We start from the raw sequence: 9,499 nt of genomic DNA, 5'->3' as shown, positions 1-9,499 counted from the left end.
GGCTCTCTTAGTTTTAGTCAGTAAAAAATTGCCAATTATATAATAATAATACATGTTAAGGCAAAATTATGTGCATGAAAGTGAATTTGCCCATATCGCTGGGAATTTTCCCTCTGCTAGAATTGCCTCTCATCATCACTTTTGATTTGCTTAAAGATCGTTTGACAGAATTCTTGTAAAATAAAGTACCAAGAATAACATGATACTACTAGTGATGATATTTGGCGTGTTTCTTGGAAGAAACTAACGCATTTACATATGAACAATTGCAAATCTTTATGGACAGAAAGCGCTATTATCATTATCATCAAATGAAACCAAAAATTGATACATGTAGTAACTGGTTGCATTGGGAACCTACCCTCAAAATTAGTTAGTTTAGTTATTCTTTCCACACAGGAATTATTCCTTGAGCTGCCAAACGCTTCTCCACCCAGAATACAATGTGTTTTGCCGTTATTTTTTTCTCATCAATGAGGAATGGCTCAACAGTGCTTGCTCCTGACCCGTACGATGACAGGGAAAAACCTTTCGGACCTGAACCAACAGGGGAAAGCAATGATTTTTGCACTTGTTTGGTATTTTTTTTCCCTCTATAAAAAAAAAAAATGAGGAAACTCTAGGACTATGGTGTCAACTCCGTGAGGTGAGGTCGATCGGTTGCTGCTCAAGAGGTTAGGTGCATTGGCTGCCCATTGGTAGTGTTGTGGGTGATGTGTAGCGCTATGCTATGAAAGTGGTTATTTATACTGCAATGAAGGGGAAGTAGGGGGCATGGTTTCAAGTTTCGATCAGAAGGCTTACCGGTGAGAACTCCATTGGGGAAGAAGGCCCAAAATGAATAAGGATTGCCCTTCGTTAGAAAGGAACCTTGTAGCTGTTATAACATAGGCAAAGACCAATGGAAAAAATTAGCAAGATTGTATCGCAGCGGCCAAATTTGTGGTGCGTTTAGAACTAACCCTGTTTTCTTCAAAGGATAACTCAAGCTCAGAGATGTCATCTTGGGCTTCAAGAGTTGCTTTCAGTGAAGGGATCACCTCCTCTTCCATGAGCTCAGGCAGTGGCTTGGCTGGAGCTTTTGCCGGAGGTTTTGGCTTTGGCTTCGCAGGAGCTTCTGCTTTAGCTGTCTTTGCCTCCTCTTTCTTCTTTGTTTCAGGAGCAACTAGTTTTGTCAATCATAAATGTCAATACTAAGACCCCCCAAAAGCCAGTACAGTGTTATTTTGGAATAACTAGATGGACTTGAAGAGATAAAAAGCTAAACTATACTTAGATTTTTTGTGGTTAGCGCCATTTTCAAATAAATGTCTTGTGATTTACTTTTAGCATTTAAAGGTCCTTGACACCTATACTTTATTATATATATAAACACCTCTTTCCTTGTGCTTTACATTTTTTTTTTTTTTTTTATTCTGGGCTATATTTGCATCTGTTCTTTAACTGGAAGAGGTGCCTTAACAAAAAGAAAATAAAAATGTAAAGCACATGGACTTAAATATCAAAACTAAGCCATAGGACGTCTCCTTAAAATGGCTCAAAGCAATAGGGATCTAGCTAAAATTACCTAAAAGATAAAACAAGCGATACCTGTAGGAGTAGATGATTCTTGCACAGCAGAGCAAGCAATTATCGGGCGCAAAGTGGGTAATTTACCAGCCGTCTGCAATGATCACAAATATCAAGGGCTTCACTATTGATGATGTCAGTGTTAGGATGATTCTTGCAGGATAATTTCAGAGAACTGAGAGACAAAAATCACAACTTTTAGTACCTGAAGAATGTATAAAATTTTACCTCAACTGAGTTTTCCAGTTAGTTTATCGAAAACTCAGCTGAGCGCTCCTTTTTGTTCTAGTTGGACCTGATACTCCAAACGCCACTTGAGTTTCTTTTATTGTCACAGAACTTCTTTTCACTTGCACACAAAAGAGCTAGTTAACGAACTTCTGGCAGGTATCCTTGAACACGGTTATTTGGCTTAGTAATTCTATGTTTTTTGTTTGTTGTTTAAGAACCTAAAACTACTCTCCTGTGATGTGGACTAAACAAATTCACCAAAGACATATATTAGTCCACAAATCACACTCACGGTACAAAGCACTCGAAACGGTATGAACTTCTGGTTCGCCATTTACCATCAAGTCAAAAGTAATTCTATGTTCCCTTATGGTTAAATTCTGCGTTGCAAAAATAAGGATCAATCAGTTAAGACCTGTGTCGATATTAACCGAGATGATGAACCATTTTCCTACAAGACTTCCATAACCCACCCATTTCATGTAATTCTAAATTCTCTGCCGAAAAGCAACAGGCCTACCTTCCTCATAGAAACACTCCAAAGAGTTCCAAATTGCACCAGAAGGTAGAGAGAGTGACTCAGAAACTGCACCACGAAGCAGATACAAACACATATTTATATTTACAAGCGGGAAAGTGCAAAATACCATTGGCAGTTTGGAGGCGTTGGCTTCGCGTCTGAAGTATGAAGAGGACGCAAAGCTCGAGATTGCCATCGATCCTCCTGCTCCTGCAGCCGCCGCCGCCGCCATTTTCTTCGTGAAAGAGAGAGAGAGAGAGAGGGCAATTCGGGATGCCTTTTTCTTTCTAGTAATCCTTCTCTGCGGTTAGTGGGACATTGTTCCGGTTTGCGGCGAGAGAGAGAGAGAGAGAGAGAGGGGCTTCGATTCGATAGGAAGTAGAAAAGAGGAAAAGAAGAGGGTGGCTTTGATCCACAAGCCGTTTTGAGGCAATACGTGCCACTGGTTTTTTTGGCAGTTGCAGAATGCAAATAATACAAATAAAGTATTATATCATTTTACAATGTGTGGTGTTGCCCAAAATTTCACCTAATTTCTAATACCCACGTCCAGAACAAATACAACAAAAAAAGAAAAGGTTTCTGCTTTAATTGACCCCAAACCCTATATAAATAATCTCTATTATCAAAATTAAAATAAAAAATCACCAAACTAAATATATCCATACCCATTTGATAACAAATCACCATTCACTCATATGTATGTATCGCATCAACTTTTAAGCTCCACCCAAATTGACAGAAATTTTGGCAATGTTTAATATTTCTCTTCGGAGTGGACCGGTGAATATTAGGTATTAATAAAAGTACGTTATTGTATACTTAGCAAAAAAACAAACAAATGTCGTTCTAATGGAATATGGGCATCCACTTCTTTGTCTATCTCCATAAAACAATAACATATAATCCTTTACTTTACCTAATAAAATCAGTTATATAAATTTTAATTCATTAATATTTTGTCTATAATTTTTATAACACATTGTTATGGTTAAGAGTTTTCCACTTTTTCTTTTTTGCCTTCCTTGCTTCTTTCATTAAAATTCACTCACCTTAGAAAAATATTTATCATTTTTTTCACATAACTATATCATTCTAATTACGTTTCAAATGTCTTATTTTTAATAAGAGGTATTCTAATCTTATGATGGATACCTCCATTTTAATCTTATCCTGTCTTGTATAATTACTATCTATTATAATATCTTCATTTCCATACTTTGTAAATTATAAGTAAAAGTTAATAACATCTATGAAATGTGCAGGGAGAAGGGCAGGTCCTCCCTCTCAAACCATAAAAAAAAAAAAAAAAAAGATTGGTAACAGCTAATTCCATATTGCAAAGCTCGAGCACACAAACCGAGCAGAACAAACATTTGAACTCAGATTATATAGAAATTTTAAATACTTGAATTCGTTTGTCATACCACACATGGAGTCTTGAATTTAAAAAAGGATTGTGAAAGGCCAGCAATGGGTCCGGATGATCCAGTGAAGAAGAAAGAATAACAGGGGCAAAATTTCTGAAAGAGAAGCAGAAATATTCAGTTCAAGAACGAAACTTTTGAACTGCTACTAAACTCGAAAGAGAGAAATTGATTCCAAATAAGATTACCTCTGGAAAAAGTGAGTTGACTACCACATCTGCTATATTGTCATCGTCAACAGCAGTTTAAACCGCAACAATACTGTTAGCAGCAATGTTAAAGCAAGATTGATTCACAACTGGAATAACTTACAACACGGTATTGGGTCTCATAAGCTGAAAAGCCTCCTAGTAGTAGTAAAAGTATTCAAAGGCGAATAATATTTTGACGTACTTCGTCAATAAGTTGTCCAAAGGTAAACCAGTGAGGATTTCCTTGTTAAAGGGCCTCCATTTGATTTAGAAGTTAGAAAGATGATGCCATATCTGGTCAGGAAGAAAGGAACGGAAAAGGTGAACATACATTTTGATTGTCTCAAAAATAATACATACAAAAGTTAAGACAGGAAATGAAAACCATCTTGTTATGAGGCACGAACCCCTAAGATGTGGATGTTTAGTTGACCAAAACTAAATAATGCAGTCTTCTGGAAAAGCAAGCCTTGAAGCAATTTATGAAAGTAGCTCCTTAATTGATTAAAAAAGAGCTCAAGAACCTCATTTTGTTTCACTCCATAAAAGCTTTTATTTTCTTGATGAACTTTTCTTTCCCGCCTTGCATGGTAAGGGTTTAGATTTGTTCTGCTTGTATTTCTGAATCATGGAGTATACCTGGCGTAGAACCAAAGAAGATGAAGATGAATAAGAGAAGATTAATGGTAGAGGGATTACAGAGAAATATTGAGACAATTTAGAGAGTAGAGAAGAATAGAGAAGAAATAAGATGAATTAGAGGAGAGAGAAAGCATGAGCAATTCTCCAACGTTTTATATGCAGCAATCAATAAACCAAACGTAAATAAATCCTACATTTGTGAGGTATTTACAATGCCCACAAATCCATGCCAAACTAAGAAGCCAAATTAAAAAAGGAAGCAAAAACATAACATCCAAATCCTAATTTCTAACTAAACTTGGAATTTAATTAAAGTAGGAATAAAACCTAAAATTCTTAAATAACTAAAACCTCACATAGCCAGAATTATAAAATTTCTAAATAATTAGAATTTTACAACTCTTCATCTCCCTCAATACCTGCGTCAGGATGATTGTGACAGCGCAAATGATGGCATGGCAAATGCAGATAATTATGAAAAATACAGTTTGTATGCATAAAACAGAGACCATATGTGAAAAGACAGTACAATCGTGCATCTTAAATTAACCACAGCCATAATGAAAAAAGATAGTACAAGCTTTTCATCCAAAAAGTACAAAGTTGAAAATCCAAATATCAAGGAGGAAGATCAAATTTGCAGTTAATGAGTTTGCATTTGTCAAAACATGCCCTCAACTGTTTTTTCTACAACAGTACCTGAGAAGGTGGACAGCCATGTCCTGTCAAACCGGATTCACAGAGATTTCTTTCAGTTTCAAAGGTCTCCAAATTACTTCTATTTCTATTCTTTCCATCAGTTTTCCCCTGGTTATGCTCTCCAGTCACACAGTCACCTTTGAATGACAAAAACCAGATAGGGAACATAAATTGAAACTGAAACCATGTAATCTATATTTGTCCAAACATTTTAAGCTAAATCTAGAAAAAGAAAATCAGATAATGCAAGCAGCAGTATCCTTATCATTATTCCTATCTTGTGGAGGCTAAGTTGGTTGTGGATTGTGGTTGACTATAAACAAATCTGTTCAATTTCTTATGCTAATGTGTTATAGTCTATTATCTGTTCATGATACTAATTGTCATTGAGCTTCTTGTGGAATTTAACGTGTGGTTTCCATAAAAACATCATCTATATATAATCATCAATCTATCATATGAGAAAAGGACCTGAATCTTGATGCAACAGGAAGACTAGAAGAAATCAAGATCTAGAACAATGGTACAGAATGCCATCAAAACTCTTGATTGCTCAACAGGATTTGAGTCTCAGGACAGCCATTTTGTGCGATGTCATATATCGCTGGAGGTTGGTCAGCAACCAGTCCCCTTTCTTTTTTTTGCTAATCCTCTTGGAAAGTTTTTGAGCCCCAGTAGAAATCAATACCTATATTACCCAATTCCGATTTGCACACGGAGGCTCAACTTTGATGTGTCCAGTAACAACATAATAGGCACAATGAACCATCATTTCACATAAAATGTCAAGTGATTGACATAAAACAAACTTGGGTTAACTAAAGTCAGAAAACCACTAGCTCTTACCTAATACTAATTTCATACCATATTGGTGATGAAACTGTCAGATCCTACAAATAACATTCTGAATGGGTAATAAAATAATATAGATTGATGATTGTTGGTTACCTTTCTTACTCCAGATGTTAATCCCATGCTTGAAAGGGTCTTTGTATCAACAAGTTTCCAAGCCTTAATTTTGCTGTCTGTTTTTCCATGCAAAACATGCATCCCACCTTAATGCCAACAAAAGCAAAGAAAAATCTAAGCATAACACAGAAAGCTAACTCATGAATATCTCTGCAAGTGTGTGCGCAATAATGCACACATTTCTCTCACACTCACGGTGTGTGCGCATGCATGTGTGTGTGTGAAAGAGAGAGTATAAGCATATCAAACCTTTTAGATGTAAAACCAACAATTCCACATACATCTTCAGACGAATGTGACTGAAGATATGGATGTATTCTCCAATATCTTCCCTGAAAACTGCAGTACAGGACTTCCTGAGATCTAGGTTGAAGGACTCTTTCAAAAATTGATCTACAGAATCTCTCCTTGTGACCAAGTCAGCCTCTCCCCCCAACAGGACAGATGGAAACTCCCAGAGGCCAGCAAGCAAACCTTCATCTGGCCTCTTAACAAGAAGAAATTTACCATCAGATTGATGTTCCCCTATAGTATATTCACCTTCCAATATCTCCACAACACTAACAGCAGAAAAATCATGCCTTTGCTTGGACTTCACAACCTTTATAGGATAATCTGTAACTAGTGATGACGTATACTGCCTGGACAGAGATAGTGCTTGACAGTGGGCTGCAACAGGACAGACAGAGCAGCTTGGGCTCAAGGGAGTGCATAATGTTGCACCAAGTTCCATCAGAGCCTGGTTGAAATCCCCAGGTCTAGAAGGATCAACTAATTGCCCTGCTAATTTCCTGGCCCAAAAGATTATACAACAGTAATCAGGAAGAACTTGAACAAGTTGTCAGATAAATAAAGACGGAAGAATATTAGGAAGATTGATGCTCTAACCATACACCTTTTTTTTATCGCACAAGGAAAATCATGAATGGGCAAGAATATGGTAATATTGTAGATGCATCATACATGTTCAAACAGCACTGACCATGAATTGGTAAATAATAGATAGAAATACTATCAAACAATTTCCACAATTAGAAATCAATGACAAGAATGATGTACGAGAGAGAGAGAGAGAGCTACCAAATGACAGACATATGGGACAAAATGTTAAAGCTGTGAATATCAACAATCTTTATTCAAATTTCAGAGATTGTACTACATATTTTAGTGACCAGACATGGAAAAGCAGATGCATGCAATATGCATTTGCGTGCCTATAACTTTGAAGGGGGGAGGTGAAATAAGGGGGAAGGGGAAGCAGGGAACCGAGTTATTTATCCCATCTTCAATCAATAATGAGTTGATTTTGGCAGAACAATAACATCATGGTAACTAAAAACGCACCATAAGTTCTTGATTGTCACTGAGTCTTTGGGATTTTCAGAAATAGCCTTCAGTCTAGCAAGAACCCTGACTACATTTCCGTCAACAATTGGGGTCACCTGAAATACTAAATTCTGGAATTACGGAACCAGAGAAAAATCTCCTCTCATGAATAACACATAATTTAACATAAGTTAACCACCTCCTTGAATGCTATAGAGGCAATTGCACCTGCTGTATAATCTCCTATTCCTGGGACCTTCAAAAGATCTGAAACTGTTTCAGGAAATTTTCCTCCTTGAACAATCAATTTTGCTCCCTAACAGGTTAAAGGAGAACCATTAAGAGTAACATAAATCGGCAAACTATGATGCAGGACAAGGAAAACTATTTTAGGGCATTATTATGATTATGCCTGCCATTGCTCATTATAAAATTGTTGCTCTTTTTAAAGATCAGATATTTTTCCCTGACAAAATCAGACAACCTTTTATTTTGGTTCATATAAAGCCAATAGTCATGCACCCATAAAGCCAATAGTGATAATAGACTCAGACAATTTACCATGCTAGAGTTAATGTAGAAGAAATGTCTACCGGTAATTATATTTGTACACTCAATAAATTAATAGTAGATTTATAAGGAATTAGTGACATTTCTTCACAAAATTATCAACTAATTCCTTAAGCGTACAAAGAGCATTACCATTTTTTTAACCTGCTAGACTTTTTGTTTACACCAAGTGGCAGTGGCCATAAAATCTTCTTTTGAATGACTAACGAAGGATGATTTCTTCAACAACAAAAACAAAAGGAGATTTATTCTTCGCTAGACAGAGCCGCATGTGCAAAGTGCAGATCATGTTTCTGAATCCCTTTCTACATTTTCACAGAAAATGAGAAGGATAATGTTTGACCAAACCTGTTAAAGTGAATAACTAGCTGCACGAGGAACAAAGCTATTTAAAAGGAGAAAGAGAATAACACCTCTAGCAGATATCGGGCCCGTCTGTAATAGCCCAAACCTGCCCACATCTCATTCACCTCCTGCAACCATTGCGGTAATACTTTCTGCTTGTTATCACAGTTTGACCAAGTAATCAACCAAAGAACAAAAGAAACAAACAAAACCTCAATTGAAGCACAAGCAAGATGGCCAACAGTGGGCCATCTCTGCACCCAACGGTTGAAATAATCGATCACAGTCTGCACCCTAGTCTGCTGAAGCATCACTTCAGAAACCCACACTGCATAAGCCCTACTCTCGCTTCCAGCTTCATCTTCGTCGTCATTTTCATCTACGCTGCTGATTCTTCGCCAAGGGAGGTCCCTCTTGTTACGGTCGTACCAGTCCAGCAAAGAAACCCTAATTTCTAGGGTTTCGTCTCTGCCAAAATCGAAGTCTTCTATGTCTCCTACGTCCGATTCAGGCTTCCTGTGCCTGACCCGCCGTGGTCTCTTCTCTGTGGTAGCGGTTGAGGTGGTCGCCGCCGCCGTGTTCCTCTTCTTCTTCTTCGCGGCAACGGCGTCTTCCATGGATGCGACCGTTGGCGGCGAACGATGGGTAAGCAACAGAGACGATGGGAACAAGTGCCAAATTTTTCCCGCCGTCTGATTGGTTTGAATATATGAGTTAGCATTCGCTGCCGGGGACATGTTTAAGGCTGTGTATGGAACTTCGACCCACTTGTTGGGTAAGTGGTAATTTTCTTTACCACAAAAAGAAAAAAAACAAACAAACAAGGTGGTAATTTTATTCTCTTTAATTTCAAAGAGATTATTTATCACATAACTTTTTTCTTTTTTTCATTTCAAAATTAACAAAAAGGAAAGTAAATAATAAGGCAGAAAATATTCTTTTTCTCTTTCCTCTCAAATTTGTAACCACCTGGAGGAGGAAAATTCTAATCCATCTGATAAAAAAATTAT

The 9,499-nt window shown here is 37.2% G+C and overlaps 2 protein-coding genes across 8 annotated transcripts; both read right to left on the bottom strand.

Moving 5' to 3' along the window:
• Nucleotides 1-160: 160 nt before the first annotated feature.
• Nucleotides 161-2,687, bottom strand: LOC127805669 (uncharacterized). The gene is made up of 5 exons (XM_052342427.1): nucleotides 2,448-2,687; nucleotides 1,591-1,663; nucleotides 963-1,165; nucleotides 805-877; nucleotides 161-537 (listed from the first exon to the last, which is right to left on the bottom strand). The coding sequence occupies exons 1-5, from the start codon at nucleotides 2,550-2,552 to the stop codon at nucleotides 383-385; spliced, it is 609 nt and encodes a 202-aa protein (XP_052198387.1). The 5' UTR covers nucleotides 2,553-2,687; the 3' UTR covers nucleotides 161-382.
• On the bottom strand, nucleotides 2,603-9,380 carry LOC127805639 (adenine DNA glycosylase). Of its 7 annotated transcripts, none has more exons than XM_052342398.1 (9): nucleotides 8,558-9,380; nucleotides 7,774-7,890; nucleotides 7,593-7,690; nucleotides 6,498-7,039; nucleotides 6,228-6,334; nucleotides 5,280-5,416; nucleotides 4,141-4,577; nucleotides 3,936-4,008; nucleotides 2,603-3,843 (listed from the first exon to the last, which is right to left on the bottom strand). In XM_052342398.1, exons 1-6 carry the CDS (start codon nucleotides 9,224-9,226, stop codon nucleotides 5,405-5,407), a joined length of 1,545 nt encoding a protein of 514 aa, XP_052198358.1. In that variant the 5' UTR covers nucleotides 9,227-9,380; the 3' UTR covers nucleotides 2,603-3,843; nucleotides 3,936-4,008; nucleotides 4,141-4,577; nucleotides 5,280-5,404. The 7 variants fall into 7 exon arrangements, with proteins under 7 accessions (XP_052198358.1, XP_052198353.1, XP_052198352.1 ...); XM_052342393.1 differs by lacking the exon at nucleotides 5,280-5,416 and having other exon boundaries at nucleotides 4,141-4,232; nucleotides 4,463-4,577; nucleotides 8,558-9,378; XM_052342392.1 differs by lacking the exon at nucleotides 5,280-5,416 and having other exon boundaries at nucleotides 4,141-4,232; nucleotides 4,346-4,577; nucleotides 8,558-9,377.
• Between the last annotated feature and the right edge of the window lie 119 nt (nucleotides 9,381-9,499).

Source organism: Diospyros lotus, chromosome 1 (assembly GCF_014633365.1).
Source record: "Diospyros lotus cultivar Yz01 chromosome 1, ASM1463336v1, whole genome shotgun sequence".
NCBI classification, from domain to species: domain Eukaryota; kingdom Viridiplantae; phylum Streptophyta; class Magnoliopsida; order Ericales; family Ebenaceae; genus Diospyros; species Diospyros lotus.
This window is presented reverse-complemented; position numbering and strand designations above follow the sequence as displayed.